At 26.4% G+C, this 22212-nt stretch overlaps 3 protein-coding genes across 3 annotated transcripts in view; all 3 read right to left on the bottom strand.

The window, feature by feature from the left end:
• Window positions 1–3675, bottom strand: part of LOC100212671 (U4/U6.U5 tri-snRNP-associated protein 1) — a 60175-nt gene extending 56500 nt beyond the window's left edge. The window contains exons 1-2 of the mRNA XM_065800399.1: window positions 3296–3675; window positions 1379–1436 (exon numbers count right to left, since the gene is read on the bottom strand). Of these exons, the coding sequence (XP_065656471.1) occupies window positions 1379–1436; window positions 3296–3644 (407 nt within the window). The 5' untranslated portion in view covers window positions 3645–3675. The remainder of the gene's footprint in view (window positions 1–1378; window positions 1437–3295) is intronic.
• Window positions 3676–6422: 2747 nt separating this feature from the next.
• LOC100205675 (ester hydrolase C11orf54 homolog) lies at window positions 6423–7861 on the bottom strand. The gene has a single exon (XM_065800396.1). The coding sequence runs from the start codon at window positions 7821–7823 to the stop codon at window positions 6921–6923; it is 903 nt and encodes a 300-aa protein (XP_065656468.1). The 5' UTR covers window positions 7824–7861; the 3' UTR covers window positions 6423–6920.
• An 8449-nt stretch (window positions 7862–16310) lies between these two features.
• On the bottom strand, window positions 16311–20070 carry LOC136081944 (uncharacterized). Its single transcript, XM_065800395.1, has 2 exons — window positions 16813–20070; window positions 16311–16670 (listed from the first exon to the last, which is right to left on the bottom strand). Exons 1-2 carry the CDS (start codon window positions 17770–17772, stop codon window positions 16608–16610), a joined length of 1023 nt encoding a protein of 340 aa, XP_065656467.1. The 5' UTR covers window positions 17773–20070; the 3' UTR covers window positions 16311–16607.
• Between the last annotated feature and the right edge of the window lie 2142 nt (window positions 20071–22212).

Below are 22212 nucleotides of genomic sequence, written 5' to 3'. Positions count from 1 at the left end.
CAGTTAAATTTGAACTTTTTTTAAGGATATTTAAGGTTTTTAAGGAGGAGTGGGAACCCTGCATAAGCTTGCTTTATATGGTGCATCTGGGAAAGTTTTTGAGATTTTCAAATTGTTTCTTTCTGAATGCTTTATTAAAGTCATCCTCGAAAACCAACACTCTTCTTTATTTCCAGTAACTTCTTGGGTACCTCAAGATTCTAACCTTAGTCCTATTTTGTTTCTTATCTACATTAATGATCTTCCTGACAACCTTACAACTAAAGTAGCTCTTTTTGCTGATGACTCAACTTTATACTCCTGTTTTGACAAAAAGTCTTCTCTTTTTAACTGCTTAGAACAGGCAGCTGGTCTTGAATTTGATCTTATTTTGTAATTGATTGGGGCTCACAGTGGCTTGTAAATTTTAACTCCAACAAAATTCAGTTATTTACTACAAACAACTATCGCAGTACTGTCGACATTCCTATATTGATGAATGGCAACCCTCTCACTGAGTCCTCTTCATTATGTCTTCTTGGAATATCATTTACTACTGACATTTCATGGAAACTATATATACAATCGATTGCTAAATTAACATCTGCTAAGGTTGCTTCTTTTTATCGTGCTCACTATTTTTTCTCTCCTGATTCCATTCTCTACCTCTACAAATCTCTTATTCGTCCCTGTATGGAATACTGTTGTCATATTTATGCTGGTTCTTCTAATGCTCTTTCTCATCCAGACAAGGTTCAAAATCGCACTGTAAATGTAGTTGGATCCGGTCTATCTGCTAAGCTTGAGCCTCTTTCCCATAGTCCTAAAGTTGCATGACTCTCTCTTTTTAAAAAATACTATCATGGCCGCTGCTCAAAGGAGCTTTCATCTCTAGTTCCTTCAACCAAAACTCATTCTCGCTTGACTCGCCATTCATCAAAGTCTCATTCTTTTACTGTATCTGTCCCTGCAAGCTGTAAAAACTTTTATTCGCCTAACTTTTTTCCCCACATTTCAACCCTTTGGAACTCTCTCCCATCTTCATGTTTTCCTGACTCATACAATCTTCAACTTTTTAAGTCTTCTGTCAATCGTTTTTATGCTCTATAACTCTATTCTTCTTTTCTATTAACTCCCAACTTAATAGTGGCTGGTTGCAGCCTTGTTGGAAGTGAATCAAAATTTAAAAAAAAAACATAATGGTTTGAAATTCTCTATCATCTTTATGCTTGTCTCTCCTGTCTACTTTTTCTAACAATCATAGGCTAGACAAGGAAGACATATATATGTATACATACATACATACATACATAATATAACATTATTGCATAACAACTTTAATTTTAAAAATGTAGTTCACAATATAAAATTATTTATTAAATAATTTTTAAACACTTACTTAGTTTCTTCTATACTTAAAGACTCATCACCTTGAGAAGAAGTTGCTGTTGCTGACTCTAAAAATATTTTTATAAAAAAATGTAAAGAAATATATATTGCAAACCATATTTCAGGTCTTGTGACAAAGTGCATGACATAGAGCATTTCATGTACACAAATAGCGACGTTGCATTATGCTATTTATGTTAAGCTAAAAACTTTTTTGTTAAGTAATATTTAAATAACTGTATTGATACTTTTAGTTCTATTTTAATGAATTAGTTAATGTTTATTTTATTAGTATTTTAATGAAGTAATTAACGTTTATTTTATTAGTGTTTTAATAAAGTGATTAACGTTTATTTTATTAGTATTTTAATGAAGTAGTTAACATTTTAACTAAACCATTGTTACAATAGTTTAAATTACAACAACATAAAATATGCTCATTATTTACAAATGTAATAAATTTAGAAGGAAAAAAAATAAAGTTTGAATTTTTATAAAACTAACTTATTTTATCAAAATATTAAAATAATCAAAATATTCAGTTACAGAAGAAAAACTCTAATAGAAAAACTTTAATAGAATATAAAAAAAAGTAACTTTATTGAAATAATCTAACAAACATGTGAATAATTATTCAGAATAATTTAGTTTTATAAGTTACATTTGTTCAGGTATTGGAACTACAGCAACAACCAGTTGACAAATGCAGCACTTATTAAAAGCATTTACGTTTAAAACAAGTTAGTCTATAAAAAATATATATTTCTCATATTTAATCATGCTATGCTTAAGTTTAACTTGATTGATTTTAAATTTTAGCACAATTATTATTATATTGTTCAATAAGCAAATTTTACTTTTTCTCAAGAGTTATCTACCATTAAAACATGTAAGACTTTTATTTAACATTATTTTATTTTACTACAAATGAAATTGGTTGTTAACATTAAAAATTTGTACAAAGCATATGTTAAAGTTGTTTTAATAACACAAGTGTTTATACCACTTTTTAACAACACAAGCATATATCAATTCGTAAAAAAAAAAGAAATTAATTTTACATTAAAAAAAAAAAACTGAGTTTATTACTAATTGAAATTTAAAAGTAAAAAATAATTTTTATTTGAAAAGTTGTAAATTGTAAATATATATTCAAGAAATAAAACAAAATCTTTTCAATTTATTTAGTGACAAAACTTGATTGCTTCAAATATTGAGAAAATAAACAAACATTTTTACATTTATAAAAACTTGAAGCTAAGTAAACCTTCGATAACATTACATAATAACAGTTCTACATTTTTTTGAGTTAATTATTCAAATAAACTATTTTGCAGTAATTTAATAAATTTTTAAAACATTATTGTCAATAAATATAAAACACAAATAAAAAAGAATTTTATGAGGTCAAAAACTCTGTTAAATGAATGCAAAAAGTATTTTTTAATCATCACAAAACCTGATATTTAAATATAATAAAGTATGTTAGCAATGTATAAATACAGTAAACTAGTATTTATACATTGTTACTAAAATGTGTGGTTGAAAATTTATCTACTACAATATATATTTAGCAAAAGCAGCCCTCAGAATTAAAAAAACAACAAAAAAAAAGGTCAGGAATGAATTGCTGAATTGGAATCTTAGACTATAGCTGGTTGACATCAAGTTGGCACAAAATTTTAAAACTAAGGTTTCACAAAACAACATAAAAATGAGGTCAACAAAAAATTGCCAATCTCAGACACTTTTTTGTTGACAGCTAGGTCAAGATTGCTGACGGCCAAGACTCCAAGGGCTGCAAATGATTAAAAAACAGAGTTTCAAATAATTAAAAATTGTAATTACAATATCTTGTTTGTAATAATGGTATTTAGTACAAAATGCATTTACAAAAAATTCCTTATAAATATTAAATTACCATTACCAGCTTTTCTAGTGTCGTCCTTCAACTTCGATTGATATTTTCTATCAACTTCATTTTGGTAATCTCTATCTCTATTTCGATCATCAATAGCCATCCAATCAGTATCATCATCACTTAAAGGAGATCTTGTGTAACTAGATACTTTTGGTGCTTCATAAGGCCAATCCATACCAGGAGGTATAGGGGGGGAATTTTCTTTTTTTCTAGATTTATAAGTTTCTTTATTTTTTGACAAATATTTGTTGTAATCATTATCTTCTTTTACATTTTTCCGAGGAGAAGATTCTTCATCATATTCATATTCTCGCTTGCGCTTTTTTTTTTTATCTTTTTTTTTTCCTGATCCCATCTTTTATGCTTAAAAAAATCTGTAAATTTTATGTTAAAAAATAAAAAGTTTTCATTTTCAAAACTTAAACAAAGAACATATGTTATTATAAACATAACTTAAACAAAGAACATATGCCTCATACCCATCAAAATATATTATAATATGTATATAAAAAGTAAAATATGGGCATAAATAAACATATTTTCATATAACTTAAAATATAAGTTTTATATATATATATATATATATATATATATATATATATATATATATATATATATATATATATATATATATATATATATATATTTATATATATATATATATTTATATATATATATATATATATATATATTTATATATATATATATATATTTATATATATATATATATATATATATATATATATATATATATATATATATATATATATATATATATATATATATAAATTAGTAGCAAATCACTTAACAAAATTTTTTTTTCATTTGACACTGTGTTTCATCAATTAAGATTCATCAGAAAGAAAAATAATTTTTTTTGATGAGAGTGTTAAATGAAAAAAAAAATTTTGTTAAGTGATTTTCTACTAATTTATAATTGCTCTGTTTTTTTAAGAACATTGAGCACTCTATTTTGTAGAATACATTTTAAAGTTGTTTAAATATATAAATATATATATATATATATATATATATATATATATATATATATATATATATATATATATATATATATATATATATATATATATATATATATAGTAGAAAATAAAACTACACGATTTTCACAACTTTAAGTTTCATGCTGTTGCAACCATCAGGTGAAATACAAATATGTTTTTTTTATTAAAAAATTATATAAAATTGAAACTAGTTATGTAAAACTACATATATATATATATATATATATATATATATATATATATATAAATTGATTTTAATAAAAAAGGCAGCGTATAACTATTTTTTTAAATATATTTTAAATATAATAATATATTTACAATATTTCGTGTGTAAACCTCTATGGAAAAAACAATAGTTTTTTCCATAGAGGTTTTTTCTGTATAGTTTTACATAACTAGTTTCAATTTTATATAATTTATTTCGTGTGTATCTAATATTCAGGTTTGTGGTTGCTTATTAAAAATTTATTTTTGTGACGACATTTAGAAATTAACTCTGTTTTTTTATTAAATAGCTCTTCAGCATTTTTATAAAGTAAAATTATTTGTTTTTCGCTGTGACGTAGCTCATCTAGCACATGTTATTTTTTATTATTGATTATTGCTAAACAAACAAAAAATATACGAGCAGAAATGAATATAAATTTTTCCTTATTGTATATAAAATATACAATAAGGAAAAATTTATAACAGCTTATTGTCAGACTTGCATTAAGCCTGACAATAAACTGTAAGGAATTGATTAGTGTACTCAAGTATTTTTGGTTCTCAAAATGACTATACTATAGCTTCTAATGGACTTAAGAAACATTAGGTAGTCATACTTTTCAATTAAACTTCTGGCACAATAACGAGTTTATTATTGATCAAAACAAATTACATTCTCACAGATTCATTACAGATCTAGGTATAGTAAAGATTGACAGGTTGATAGCTCTTAATATGTAATGTTTTGGATAATGCAGCATACAATACTTTAATTTTATTCTTGTCAATTCACTTTTTCCATCTTGGAGTCGCACAAAATAACTTACTTAAATAAGTTAAACCCAATTATGAGGAGCACATTAAAAATATCACTTTTACTAAAAAATAAATAATACGAAAAAATTATTATTTGTTAAAAGTATACAGTTAATTTAAAAAAGTACAAAGATTTCTGCATAAAAAACTAGATTTTCAGCTGGGGTAGTTTATACTGGCAGTAATAGCAAAATTTTTAATGCATTAAGAAACTGATACTTGTCAAGAAAATATTTTTAAATTACTTCTAGATTATTAAATATATCTTTAACAAAAAAAATCAAATGGAGTTCCAACTTTCAGTCGAATTTTCAATTACAATAAAATATATTGACAAAGTAAAAAGAAGTCTTATTTATTATCTAATATGTATTTATTTATTATGTAATATTCTATTATTATAAAAAAAGAAGTCTGTATTTAAATCAGGAAATAATCATGAAACAAGACCACCTTTTTGAATGGAAAAATAAAGGTTACTATAAACACTTCCCTTTAGCTTATATTACAATTTGCTTATTCACAATTTTTTTAAATACTAAACATTTTCTAATTATCTGCTCCGACTTAACTATAAAAATTTTAACTTTAAAGATATAAAGTTATCTTATAAACATGTGATTTTGAAAAAATATGTTTTATATAATAATGGTTATTTTTTTTATATTTCATAAAAAAGTTTCTATATACCTGTTTGCAAATAGATGTATACTGTTTTTATTATTTATTTGTTTATCTAAATCTTTATTTTAAAATGTAAATTAAAAACATTCTCATTAAGTTTTATTTACTTTTGTATGTTTACTTTAAATATTAAAAAACCATTTTATGAAAACATAAAGTTTTTTTAGTATAAATACTCTGATTTATTATTTTAACCGGACTCATTTCTTTAAAAACAAGAATTTAGATCTGGTCTAGGTCTAGATCCAGTTTTACCTAATCTATTACTTGCCCTAAACAATAATATAGAAAAGCTTTTTATTTCTTAGAAAAAAAATTTATGATTTAATATTGTATGCTTTTATATATTTTTTAACATTTTAATAATCAATTGGCATTGGTGTACACATAAGATAACAAAAATCTAATTTAATGTTATTAATTTATTCATTTAAATGAAATATGTAATTAATAGATAAAATAGAAAAATTATAACAGAAAAAAAAAGATATAAATTCATTTCACACTGAAGAAACATCTAAGAATAAATATGGAATTAATAGAAAAACACATGATATATGTATATATCAGCCCTTGGAACTAAAAAAAATTAAGTTGGCAACAAATTGTTGACCATAACAACATAGAAATAAGGTTGGCAATTTTTGCAGACCTCAGACACTTTTAGGTCAGCAGTTAAAACAGCATTGCCAAATGCAAACTAATGATACTAAGGGCTGATTTATATACATACACACACTTACACACATGCACAAACACACACATAATATTTAATGCAAAAAATAATCTACAATGAAATGATGAGACTTTTTAAATTATAAGAATTTTTTTATTTTTTTACAAATAAAAATATTATTGCCATTATATTGTTTTGTTTCAAAACTAAATAAAGCTTTAAAAAATTAACATGGGCGATCAATTCTTAAAACTTTTTCTGCCAAAACAAAAAAACCTTCATAACTAACATCATCAGGCGTGGTATCAAAATGATAATGTCCACCATCTCCATGATGACTAAAACAATGGGTATGATCAATACGAAGGTCCATTCCTTGATCAATATTGTAAAAGACACTTAAACAAATAAGTGGAGAAGACATTTCAAAAAAACGCAGCCAATTGTCAACATCTTCTTTTGTATTTAATGGAGAACATGAAAAATCAGGCATGACATGAATTTTAGCTTTACCAGACTTGATAATAAATACACCACCTATACCAACCATATTATCAGGATATTTTGCCTTTAAAGATTCTCTAATACACTCAATAAAATTTTTTCCCCCTTTTCTTACACTAGCATTGACTTTAATGACCTTTCCAGGTACCCCCTCAGAGGCAAGAAAATTTCCAAGAATTCCAAACTCTTTCTCTTGATTAATTTGCAGCTCATATGAACCATTTTTGTCAATAGATGCAATTCGAGACTCATTTTTAAAATCTTTACTAATATACATATTAGCCATTAACTCACAATTATAGCCAAGTTTATGAAATGGTCCTGCACCTGAACCAAGAAGTAAGACATTATCAAATGGTAAAACTTTAGCAATTGTTTCATAGTTGTAAATCTTATGAAATTGAGGATTGGGTGTAAGATAAGGAACTCCTCCTACATCTAAAAGATATGGAGTACCACATATTCCATTAGAAGCAAGAGTCCAGGGTTCCTTAGTCAAATCAGGACATTCTTCAATACTAACAGATGCATTTTTAAAATTTTCTAATAAACCACCTAAAAAAACATCACAGATTTCCTTTAATGGAGGTTGAAATAATTCTTTTTCTTCTATAGAATAATTCATAACTGATTCCTGTAACTAATTAATTATTCATTAACTTCTAAAAATTTAGTATATAAATAAATATATATAAATATATATATATATATATATATATATATATATATATATATATATATGTATATACATATATATATGTATATATATACATATATATGTATATATATATACATATATAAGTATATATATACATATTTATTATATATTCTTATATATGTATATATATATATATATATACATATATATATATACATATATATATACATACATTTATATGTATATATATATACATATATATGTATATATACTTATATATATACATTTATATACATATTTATTATATATTCTTATATATATATACATATATATATATATATATATATATATATATATATATATATATATATATATATATATATATATATATATATGTATATATATATATATGTATATATATACAGTGCTTGATGTGAGGCGGGATGAGGCAGGATGCCATCCCGTCACCTTTTTATAGAGCATAAACCACCCCACTACCTTTTTATAAATCTCTTCATATAACAATGATTAAGATGGTATTTTAAATTTACTGAATACCATCTCTTTACTTTTTTTTCTCCACTTCAAGTACTATATATATATATATATATATATATATATATATATATATATATATATATATATATATATATATATATATATATATATATATATATATATATATATATACATATATATATATATATATATATATATATATATATATATATATATATATATATATATATATATATATATATATATCTGGGGCTATTCTAGACTGCTTTCGACAGCGCTGACTATATTTGGGCGCCACCCAAATTTAGAAATTACAAACTTTTTTTCTTTTTTTTTCTGGCAAATATTGTTTTTTCAGCACAAAAAAAATGACTAGATACTGCAAATTTCGTTATGGCATGAGGGTACCACTGTCCAAATTATTTTCCTAGAATAGCATCTGTCTTAAGGCACCCCTGAAAATATTTTTTATTCAGAAAACTTGTAAACACAATGTTATCTTATCATATAACACATATTATATATATATATATATATATATATATATATATATATATATATATATATATATATATATATATATATATATATATACATATATATATATATGTATATTTATATATATATATATACAATTATATATATATATATATATATATATATATATATATATATATATATATATATATATATATATATATATATATATATACAATTATATATATATATATATATATATATATATATATATATATATATATATATATATATATATATGTGTGTGTATATTTATATATATATATACAATTATATATATATATATATACAATTATATATATATATATATATATATATATAAATATCTATATATATATATATATATATATATATATGTATATATATATATATATATATATAAATATATATATATATATATATATATATATATATATATATTATAAAAACTTCTAAAAAATTAATTATTTTATAGAAAAACATTGATAAAAAATTATAACTAAAAAACTTTGTAAAAATGCATATTTTTTATTTTTAGTTGACAAATGTCATTTTCTAAGCAGTAAAATCTAAAATAATATTTTATTCAAAAATGACAATTTTTTTTTTTTTTAATTTATATAATTTTGCTTCATTTGAGACCCAACAAGACATACTTTTGAAAAAAAAACATTTACAGCAATTGCACATAAAATAAGCTTGATATGGTTTTATTTCAATTTTTAATGGTAAGAACACAGATAAATAATATTATAAAAAACTTGCATTTTAAGCAAGTCTAAATCTTTAGTTACATTATTGAAAATATTAGAGAAAGGCAACTATGTCTCTATTTATAAAATGTTACACAGATGTATAGATCTTTATACATAGCTTGTAAGGTATTGTCAGACCTACGTAAACTTTTTAATTTTTTTTTAACTAATAATTTAGTTTATAAAAGTCATGCCTTTTAAAAAACAAAAATTTTCAAACTGTCCAAAAACTATTATTACCATTGCAATTGGAACAATAAATTAGAGTAATCTGAGTAATACCTTAATGTTGTACTTTTATCATTATATCAATTATATAAAAATAATATATGTATTACATATAATATAACAGCAGAGGCAAAATAAATCGAGTAACTATTTTAATGTAATAAAATGTAAGATTTTATATGAAAACTTATTTAAAAAACAAGAAATACCTAAGACTAAGCATGAATAGTTTATGGCCAAATATATTAAAATATCTCATATTGAGGCTATATTATAACTGGTAGTTGCAGGTGCTAATGAAAATATGTGCAAGGTAAAGGTCACTTCCTGTATCACTGTAAGAAACAGAAATTGATATGACTCAGGTTTATTCATTACCTGCAAATGAGCTTTAGAGTTTTAGTAAATTAAGACTGAGCTCAAGTAAATTTATTTATTATATATCTGAGTGCAACTGAGTTTTAAAAATCTAGTAAATTGAGACGGTGCTTCAGTAAATTTATCTATTATATATCTGACTACTTTCTTCAATGAATAAAAAAGAAGTTCATGCTAAAGTTAAAAGATCTTCTCATTATAATATAAATGATTACTTGGCTATATATAATGTAATCTTAAAATTGTACGGGTGGTTGAAGTTATATTATAGAAAACTCATTTTATCTGTTAGTTTCCTGTACAGAGTTTTTAGTATATGACTATTCTTGTCATTATATAGTGACTAATCTAAGATTAATTTAATTGTGGGGTGTAGCTTTTTCATAGACCCATAAAACTTGAAAAATATATCAAAAAATGTAAAATGGATGATACATTAACAAATTATTTTGACATAATTTGATCTTTATTTCAATAAAACTTTTTTTTTAAACACTTCAACTATATTAAGGTTTAAGTCAAGTTTAGGTTTTTATTTACATATTAAATATTTGTTTATTATTATGTTATTTACAAATATGTGCAAAAAATAACTCAAAAACAAAGTTGCAGCCTTTAAAGTCAGGAGTGAAAAACATGTTTAAAAAGCAAAATAACTTGTAAAATGTGTGTAAAGTTTTTTTTTTGAGAATAAAGAGTTATTTACTGGGAAAAGATGTAACAGCGTGTTGTATAAAAATTAAATTTTTTTGAAGAAAAACTAAAGAAAATCGTATGCTTTATAGCACCATTATAGTACTTGTAGAATAGAAAAATGAGGCAACTTTACAATGAATGATTAGTTTTCACATGCCTTATTACTTTAGCTTTGCCTGGTTAGCTTTCATACAACTTTTTGAAAATTTTTTAGAAATATTTTTAATTCATTTAATTAAATTATGATTAAAAAAAGATTCTAGATCTGATTAACTTTGTACACTAAAGGTTATATAAGTTTATACAATAATTGTATGAGGGTTGTTTGCTTTGTTACAATAGAGTTAGGAAATCAAATTTGTGTTAAAATCTATAGATTAATGGAAACATGATATAAAAATAAAAAATAACTTTGATTAAAAAATAATCTTTATTGCCAATATTATTTAAAACTTTAATAAACTTTTGAAAAATTTGTTACCAATTTATATTTGAAAGACTATTATATAAGTAAGTGTTAGCACGAATTGTGCTAATGAGCAAAATGACAAATACATTGGGATCAAACAACACTTTCTATATTGTATATGTTACATATACACTGATGTTACATATAATGATGATAACACTGACGATGATAATGTTAACGATTGTCATCATTATCATCATTACAATGATTCCTCGTAATGATTATCATTATTATTATCATGTCAACTTACTCAATGTATAAATACATTATCTGTTTATATACATATTATGTATATAAACAGATAATGTATTTATACATTGAGTAAGTTGACATGATAATAATAATGATAATCATTACGAGGAATCATTGTAATGATGATAATGATGACAATCGTTAACATTATCATCGTCAGTGTTATCATCATTATCATAGTCGTCGTTATTACCACCATAAATATCATCAAAAATTCATCGTGCAATGCATTTTTTTTAAATAAAATCACTTTACTAAAGAATGACAGTGTATAACAGTTGCAATTAACAGTGTTATTTTTTATTTATTTTAATTGTGCGTTTTTTGACACGCCGAGAAAGCACTTACAATTGATGTTACAACCGCTTTCTCCAATAGGTAAGAACTTTTTACAACTGAGACCCTGAGTAGTTATATAGTAACTACCGGATACCCGGCGTCTGCCACAACTTATGAAAAGAAATTTTTTCCAAAAAAATTCCTAATTGTTAGGAAAAAAAGAATTTTGTTTGTTTATAAACTTTTAGTGAAAAATTGTTAGGAAAAAAAGAACTTTGTTTATTTGTAAACTTTTTTTATCCTAGTGCAAGTGGATGCTAGTGGATGCTAGCCTTAGCTATAACAGTCAAAAATCGGCTTTATTAATGGACCGAATTAGTCTAACGAATTGTTCTAGTAGTCAGAGCCGTCCCGAAGGGAGGGGCGCAGGGGGGTATTTAACCTCGCAAGAAAAATTATATTCAAAATTAGTCGGCAAATTTGGTCACTAGAGTCAGCAAAATTCGATCTGTAGTTGGCAGTCGGTTAACAAAGTCCATTATTTTTAAAAGATCTTAGTCGCTTAAATCTTTTTTCTAGGCCTTACTCGGAAAAAAGAGATATATTTTTTTTTTTTTTTTTTTTTTTTTTAATTTTAGTTTACATTATTTACATGTCGTAATTTACATGTAATATATAAATATATAAACTTGGAATCTGGAAGAAGATCACAACGATCTTGTCGCCAGAACCATATAAAAATTACAATATAAATATAATATAAAGTAATACAAGTAGATTATGACAAAATAACAATCCAAAACATTTCAAATAATAAATCGTTAAAATAACATCTCAAAAATATTTCAATATATTATCCGTTGCGAAAATAATATTCTTTAATTTGTTTTTAAAAACAGAAAAAGAGATAGATGAATCAAAATTAGGCTGGACAATTTTATTCCAGAGATAAGGTGCTCGATAATCTATACAAAATTGATTAAACTTTGTTTGACAAAAGGGTTCTTTTAAATAGTTTTTATTTCGCAAACTATATTTATTCTTTTCTTTAAAGGTAAATAGATCTTTAAAAACATGTAATAAAGGGTTGTTCATACAACAAAACGTAAAACATAAAGTATTATACAAATTAAGTTCAAATACGTTTAATACATTCATTTCTTTGAATAAAGGTTTTGTATTTGAAAAACGATTTAAAAAATGTATTATTCGCATTGCATGTTTCTGATGGCGGTAAAGACATTGCAATTTACTTTTACCTGTACTTCCCCAGGCAATATTTGCATAGTTTATATAGCTATGAATAAATGAGTAGTATAGTTGTTTTAAATTATTTTTATTTAAATAATTTCTGGCCTTATAGAGGATTCCAATACTTTTCGCAACTTTTGTTGATATATAATCAATATGAGTTTTCCATGTCATATTTTCGTCAAGATAAATACCTAGGAATTTTAAAACGGAATCTTTTTTTATTTCTACTTCATCAATATAGAGTTTTGGTAAATCATTGGGCAAAAAACGCTTTTTTGTTGAGGAGTGGAAAAGGATCCACTTTGTTTTGTCAATATTTAAGGTTAGTTTGTTGCATTTAAACCAAGTCGAAATTTTTATAAGTTCTTCGTTCATATTTAAAAAAAGTTTGTTAATGTCTTTGTTTGATAAAAATAAATTTGTATCGTCTGCAAACATGATGCTCATAAGGTTCGAGGCCTTATTTAGATCGTTGATGTATACTAAAAAGAGAAGTGGACCAAGTATAGAACCCTGTGGAACACCACATTTTATTTCAATTAATGTTTTATTTTGAAAATCAATAGGAAGCATATCTTCTCCGTGGTAGACGAATTGCTTTCTATTTGACAAGTAGCTTTTATACCATTTGATCAATTTACCAGTTATTCCGTAGAACTCAAGTTTTTTAAGTAGGATATCATGATTGACTGTATCAAAAGCCTTTGATAAATCGACAAAAACACCAAGTGTATATTGTGATTTAGCAAAAGAATTTGAGACTTCACGTGTAAACTGAATAATGGCTTGTTCAGTTGAACTATTTTTTTTAAAGCCGAATTGATTTTTATATAGTAAATTATTTGAAATCAGGTAGTTGTATGTCTTTTCAAAGATGATTTTTTCTAAAATTTTTGAAAACGTAGGAAGGATAGAAATAGGGCGATAATTATTGACGTTTGATTTTTCACCGTCTTTATAAATCGGGATAACTTTAGCAATTTTTAATAGGTCAGGGAAAACCCCTTGTTGTATAGATGTGTTAAAAACTTTAAATAGAATATTTTTCAAACTTTCAAAGCAATCTATAATTATGTTACCGTTTATTCCATCGGCACCGATTGCTTTGTGTCTTTTTAGAGATTTGAAGGCTCTTTCAAACTCTTCAATTGATAAATCTAGGAATAAGTCATGGGGAGAAAGTAAATTATTAGAAGTTGTCAAAAAATCATTAAAGGAAGTATTCGTAGAAGAATATACGTCGCACACACCCTCCCTCCTTTGAGATCTCTTTGGATCGATCTTGCTTGTAGTCTAAAAAAATTGCACTACTGTCTTTTCAATGAAAATGGTTAGGGGCACTTCGTTTAAATGGTTTCAAAGTTTATAACAGACACATGTAGAACCATTTTTTGTCTTTTTTAAATATAGAAAACACGATTCATGATTCATGAAGGTAATTCTTGAGCAGGTGAGAATTTTTTGTATCAGAGTAACAAAAAAAAACCATACCAATAAAAGCATCATTTTATAATAGTAGCTCCTAAATCTGCGGGGCTTAGGGTTATAGCTTTCCCTCCTTGGTTTTTAAATAATAAAGACATTTACGCAAAAAAAACTTGTAAAAAAAACCTAACAATTATGCCAAATATGCCTTTTTAATAGTCTACCCTTTTTGTGTCTGCCACGGTTATGCGTCTTCTGCTCAATGCCATGTTTCTGTATCGTCTGAATTCCAGACCTTTAGAATTATTGGCCAGGGATCGAATATTTTTGAGACGTACGCAGTAAAACCACTAATTTAGGATCCCCTCCCTCTTTGTACGCACCTGTAAACATTCAAACACCCCACCCCCTCTGCGTACGTACGCATTGTTTATTACAAAATCAAACCCAGTTTCCCAAACACATAAGTTTTTCAAAACATTAAACTTTTAGTTAATTCAACATTTACTATTGAATTATTTAAAACTTTTCAAAAATATCAAAACTTTAAATTCACATTTCCGGTTTTTTTTTTTTTTTTTTACTAAACATATTTTCTCTATATTATGGTCAATATATTAAAAAATTCAAGCAAATTAAAGGGGTCTCTTCCATAGTTTCAGAAATTTGCCTGATTCTTACAAAAATTATTAAATGGATTTGATTATATTTGAATATTAAATGGATTGATTAACGAAATTTAAAAAAAGGATTATTTTACCCCTCAACTATACTTTTACCCAACTTAAGGATTAAAAATTTCAATATAGGAATGGAAATACAATTTTAAGTGTCATCAATATCTTCTATATTATGGAACCAGGGAGATGAGAGTCAACCAATAGCCGGGAAGATGAGAATCAGTAACCAGGACGATAAGATAAGTAGAAACCAGGGAGAGAAAAATCAATAATAGCTGCTTATACATATAAATTGAAGATTTACTTACAAGCATTTTTTAATTGCAATAATTAGTTTTTAATATAACTTTTTACAAAACAAGTAATAAAGAAATTTATGATTAAAAAGCAACGCAACAGTAGGATGCCAAAGTGATATTTATTTATAATCACTTTGGCATCCTAAGTATTTCAGTTAAAAATAAATACTTTCTTGAAAAGATGTAATAGTAGTAGTAATAGTAAATTTTTACTGTGCTGGCAAAGCCAGTGAGTGTGTTTTCATGCACACTTTGACAGCTTTTATGCTTGATTGCTCCTCAACCAGCAATCAAGAATGACTTTAAAATTATCAACCGATTGTGCTGTTACGACTTCATTTGAAAGTGAGCTCCACAGATTCGCAATTCTATTGAAAAAGAAATATTCTCTTGATGGAATTCTGGCAAATTCTTTGTAATATTTAAAACAGTTACCGTAAGATTGGGTGGCTTTAGCCCATTTTGCACCTTAATGTCTATTGCATGAAAACCACAAAAGTTATTTCCTCAAACACTAAGTACTGTTAGAAGTACATAGAAAGTACAGTTAGAACTATCTGTCTCCCATTTGAAAATTATTTACCTGAAGTATCTTTTGGGTGGTTTAAATGGTGGGCCAAAGTCGCCCTGTGTGTTAGGGTGACTTTGGCCCAACCCTGTAAAAAGGGACTAAAGGAAGCAAAACAACAATAAAAACAACAATATTTAGGCAAAGAAAATAAATTTACAAAAATAAAGTGACAAAAAAAGATTTAGTAACAGAGTTCTTGTATACAGTAAATAAAATATAGGTACAAACTAAACAAGTATAGGTACCAAGTAAACAAAACAGTTTAGGTATAAAGGAAATAAAAATGACTAAATAAATGTTTTAAAAAATTTAGTGAAAAAGTTCTGGAACTGAATAAATTCCTCTTTTCGAAATTTTCTTTGGTTCCTCAATAAAATCGACTAATTCAGACTGGGGAAAAAAATAGTTGCACTGCTGGTAGTGACCATTTTCAGTTAAGTCCATTTTTTTTCATAATAGTAATTTCTGCTCCATTTTTTCTTAATTTTTTCAACTGCAGAAAAAAAAAATTCGAAAGTTACTTTAAAATTATTCCATAGTTATTACATTAAATAATATTAGTTATTAAAATAATTAGTTATAAAGTTTGCTACTTGATTAGCTAAATATAAATAATTCAAAATAAATAAACAAACCTGTCCATGATTTAACTCTCCATTGCATTTAACAATTACATAACAATTCTCTACAAGATTTAACAATTTTTCCTTCTTACAAACATTTTTTGTTTTATCAATATTTTGAAAGTTCTTTTTGCCTAATGCTGAATGATCTAAAGATTCTGTATGACTTTCTACGACTAAACTTACATCCGCAAAAATTAGATTAGAAGTCTCAGTAGTTCCAGTATTTGTACTTGGGCCAGCAAAGTCAATGTTGTTGGTCTCAATTGTATTTATAATACTGATAGGTGTATCTACATTATTTGAATTTAATCTATTATTTTCATTTATAACACAAGATGATATATCTGTTGAACATAAGCTTTTACCTGGGACAGCACATACTTTATGTCGCTTTGGTTTTTTAGAACCATCTGAGGGATCATCCAGTGACTTACATAAATGATCTAAAAATGATTGGCTTGCTAAATCAGTACTTGAGTCTAAACCTATATTACAACATGGTAGTCGTGAAAACACTTGAGACTTGTCTAATGGAAAAGTTCCAGTTTTGCAAAAACCAGCTCTAAGGTTATCATTCCCATGTTTATTTAAGTTGGTAATTAAACGGTCTAAAAGCCTAGGAAATTCATCTTTAGGAAGATAAGCAACTCTCCTTCCTTTTCCTTTCTCCTTCCATTCACATAATATTTTGCGCCAGTTAATCTTCATAGGTCTAAAGTAGGCAACATCTAATGGCTGCGTGAGATGTGTAGAGTTTGCTGGTAATGCCACAAATCCTATGTTATTGCTTTGACATGCATCCAGTACTGCAATGCTCAAATGTGAAGATACGTTATCACCTATAATGACATTTCTTCCTTGAGCCTTCTTAAGTCTTGGAAGAAGTAAAGAGAAAAACCAGTCCTCAAAACATGTTGAGTCAAACCAACCACTTTTTGATCTGGCCCATGTTCCATCCATGTATTCCATAACGACTCAGCTTTGTAAACAACATAAGGTGGTAGCAATTCACCATTAGCATTGCCACAAAACATTACAGAGAGCGAGGTCTTTGTAGAATTAATTATGCGTTCCGGATACTTACATCCACGCTTTGTTAATATTTTTTTTTTACCTGGATCATCACTGAGATTGGTTTCATCATAATTCCATATATTATCAGGTGATATATTACTTATTTCATTTGATAGATTTATAAAGTAGTTATCAATCAGAGTCGTTCTTATTTCTGCTCTCTTTCGCTTTATGTTGCTTGCAAATCTTACTGTGAGTTCTGGATTTTTTTTTAAAAAAGATCGAATCGAATCGCCACCTGGAAAATTATTTTTGAACTGAGGTATAACGATGCCTTTTTTCTCTAAATACCATTTTACTATGTATCTTAAATCATATTTATCAACAGGATAACCAAACTCAGATGATTTTATTGCATATGCCTTAAACCTGTCTTCTTTTTTTGATGTAAATATTTGCTGACCACCATACTTTTTAGGATATGTCTGTTTTATTTTATTTTTTAATGTTGATCTTGGTATATCATATTTTAAAGCTGCTTGTTGCTGAGTAATTAAACCATTCTTTAAATCTTTTAATGCATTGTCTAACTGTTCTAAAGTATAAGTAACATATTTTCTTTTTCCACGATTTGGCTTGTAATTTTGTGGCATATTTAAACTAAGAACTAAACAAATTTCGCTATTTACTAATACAAACTGTTATACTGATTTTCTATTGCATTACTACTACAAAATTTTTCATTCCAACATAGTAACTACCATAATATCTATAAATGATCACTAAGAAAGGTTTACTCTAATACATGGGGTGACTTTAGCCCGGGCCAATGTCACCCTATGTAGTGGGCCAAAGACAACCTATTTTTTTTTAATCTCAATTGCAAAAAAGTAATAAACTGTTAAGCACCTAAAAAAATTCGGATTTTAGGTGCTTCTTCTAAAGTGCAACTTACAATAATATCATAAAAAATCGAGTTAAGTAAACTAAGTTAGACTAAATAAGTAATAAATTTCCCACAATTTGCTACTAAACAATAACCGGCATACCTTGAGGTATCGATTTTAAACCATTTTTAAAAAAAAATTTTGCTTGGGCTAAAGTCATCCCGTAGTGCCAAAGCCACACAATCTTACGGTACCTCTCAAGTTGTTATTTACAAATGAAAAGCTTTTGTTGAATCCTATATTTTCAATACCATGAACAAATTTATATAATTGAATCAAGTCACCTATTTTTCTTCTTACATTTAAAGTGGTCAAGTCTAAAGAAACAAGTCCATCTTTATATGTAAGGTTACTTATTAAAGGTACAAGTTTTGTCGCTCTATGTTGCGCTCTTTCAATAGCATCACAATATCCTTTCAGATTCGGAGACCAATCTGAAATAGCAAACTCTAATAGAGGAAGAATAATTGTAAAATAAAGGAAATGTAAAAGTTTACAGTCAAACCTTGCAAATGATTTTTTTACACGACCTATCTGATTTGCATCTGATTTGCTTAACCGACCTATCTGATTTGCTTAATCTGATAAGCATCTGATTTGCTTAATCTGATAAGCATCTGATTTGCTTAACCGATTGCCATGCTGACTTGATCCTTTCATTAAAAATTTGTATTTAAAAGTAATACCAAGATTCTCTTTTTTTACTTGAACCATAACGCATGACACCACATTTATTTATGTTAAATTTTAATAGCCAATCTTCAGTCCATTTAAAGGCTCTATCTGAGTCATTTTTAATTTCTCTCACACACAAATCAGAATCCACACTTGCTAAAATCTTAGTATCATCTGCATATAACTTTGTGATGTTTTTCATAATCAAAGGTAAGTCATTAATATAAATAACAAAAAGGAAAGAACCAATAACTAAACCTTGCGGCACACCACCTAAAATGTCGACCCAGCTAGATACAATTTCATCTTTAACTATTCTTTGTCGTCTCTTTGTTTGGAATGATTCGATTCATTTCAAAATAAGACCATTGATTCCATATGCTTTTAACTTTAATATCAGTCTTTTATGCGCAACGTTATCAAAAGCTTTTGCAAAATCTTGCAAAACAACATTAACCGGTGTACCGTTTTCTATGCATAATGTTATAAAACCAATAGTTTCTAGTAAATTTGTTATACACAACTGTTATCATAAAAATATTTTTCACTTTTACTTCAGACTATTCCTTCTAATCAATTCAACTAAGTAAGATACTATAGTATTTTGCACGGAACTGAAGTGAGGGAAACTGGGCGATAATTTGTTGCTACTGCTTTATCGGGTTTTTTTTGTAAATTAGGTAAATTTTTTTTGTAAAAAGTTTTATCGTTTTTTTTTCGTTTATCGCCTTGTATGTGAAAATGGAGTTACGTTAGCAGATCTAAATTGAATCGGCATTTGACAAGTAACTAAAGATTTCCTAAAAATTAATGTGAGTGGTAGAGAAAAAGCATTTGATGAATTTTTGGACCTCTCCCGGACATATTTTATCAAATTTTTGATAATGATGATATTTTATCAAATTTTTCTTTTTTATAAATGAATTTACATATCTGTCTTTTGGAAGCACTTTATTTTTTAAACGGTAATCAAAAAAGATGATCAAATGCTCCTAGTCAATATTTTCTAGCACGAACTTTGTTTCTACTGCACACACGCTGCCAGATTCAGTTGTAAAAATTACACGTAGGGGAGAACGGGGTGAGAAGGGACATGGGGTGAGATGGGACTTGGCAATATCTCAGTGAAAAATTTAATAAAGCAAAAGTTTTTTATATATGTTATAAGTTTGCAATAGCTTCTTCATATTATTGTGTTTTTTAAGTTTCAGAAGTATTTTTTTTTCGGATATTTGCGAATATGTAAAAATCTAACAATTTTCCTGGATTTTGAAGACATCATTAATATTAAAATTTATGTGTTGTTTGCATATATTTTTATGTTTATGGTTTTTAATTATTCACTATTGTTTTATTTAACTACTGAAGAAATATGATTAGCATATGGCTACGAGAACTATATAAAATAAAGGTTTACTCACACCTACTAGTGATGGGATGACTTGGGACAGGAGAATTGGGGTGAAATGGGACACTGTTCATTTTTATCATTTTTTTAATTTACTGTACTTTAACTGTTATAATCTATATTTTTGTAAAAAAGCAAGTGAACAGAAAATTATGCTTATGTTTATGATAAGATTTCAATGTTTACTTTATAGTAAAGTGTTTTTTATCATAGAAAATAATTATTATTATATTGGATTTCTTTGTTACTTTGTCCTGAAGACATCTTTCACAGTAAGTATTGTTTTAATGCCAATCATTTTTGTATTTTAAATTCAGTTTAAATAAAGTTCTTCACTATTAGTCTTATCAAATTTAATCACATTATAAGTTTTATAGGGTTGTGATACTATTTTATTTTCATTAAAATAAATTTAAAATTTGTAGCCTAATCTGGATTTTGGTTAATGCAATTAAAAAGAGCATAATTTTTTTTTTAATAATGGAGTGAGTAACATGAGTAATAATTTTTCAGATGCCAAGAAAGTAAAACGAGTGACAAGTCGGTTAAAGCCTGATGCTCATACAATAAAAGCTGCTGTGATGGCTGTCGAATCTGGCAGTTTATCACTACGAGCAGCTGCACAAGAGTATTCAATTTCAAAATCAAGTTTACAGCGGAAAATAAAGGTTAATAAAGAAACTTCTTACAGTAACTTATACTTTGATGAACAACATAAATATATTTTTAATAAGACACAAGAAAAGATTCAAAAATGTAAACAAGTTCATAAGTGTAAAAAAGATATTCTTTGCTCACTGAAATTTTAAATAATATTTCATCATTATCAAATGTTAACTCAGGCTCATATTAAAACGCCATAAAATTGCATAACTATTGGGTAATGGACACGAATATTGTTTTATCAGAGCTGGCTACTGCAAGATTCCATATTGTAAACAATTTCAAAGTAAAACAAAACAAAAAAAATGCCTACTGACAAACTTGATTTTACTTCAAAAGATGTACAGGGTGATTGGCAAACTACGTCACACCAAAGTTCCAAACTCCAACCACTCGCCCCGGCCCCCATATTTCATTTCTCAGTGAAATTATTTTTTGGTAAAAAACAATGTTCTTCTCTTCAACAAATACTTTTCAACTGTGTTATATTTTTACAAACAAAACCAAGATGTTCTGCAGAACGGTAGTGGTGTAGTGGTAAAGCGAGAGGTTCCGAGTTCGATCCCCACCATGTCTCTGATAGTACCGCGCTCAACATGTTCCTTCACGCAGTGGTCTTGTTCGTCAAGGTTCGCGTTTCGGAGTTATAGTTGAGAAAGGGTTATAACCACTATTAAGTAGCCTCCTCATCTGTAGCAGCCT

The sequence above is a fragment of the Hydra vulgaris genome, chromosome 06 (assembly GCF_038396675.1).
Source record: "Hydra vulgaris chromosome 06, alternate assembly HydraT2T_AEP".
Taxonomy (NCBI): Eukaryota; Metazoa; Cnidaria; class Hydrozoa; order Anthoathecata; family Hydridae; genus Hydra; species Hydra vulgaris.
The sequence above is the reverse complement of the archived record's forward strand: the minus strand, read 5'-3'. Positions and strand labels throughout refer to the sequence as shown.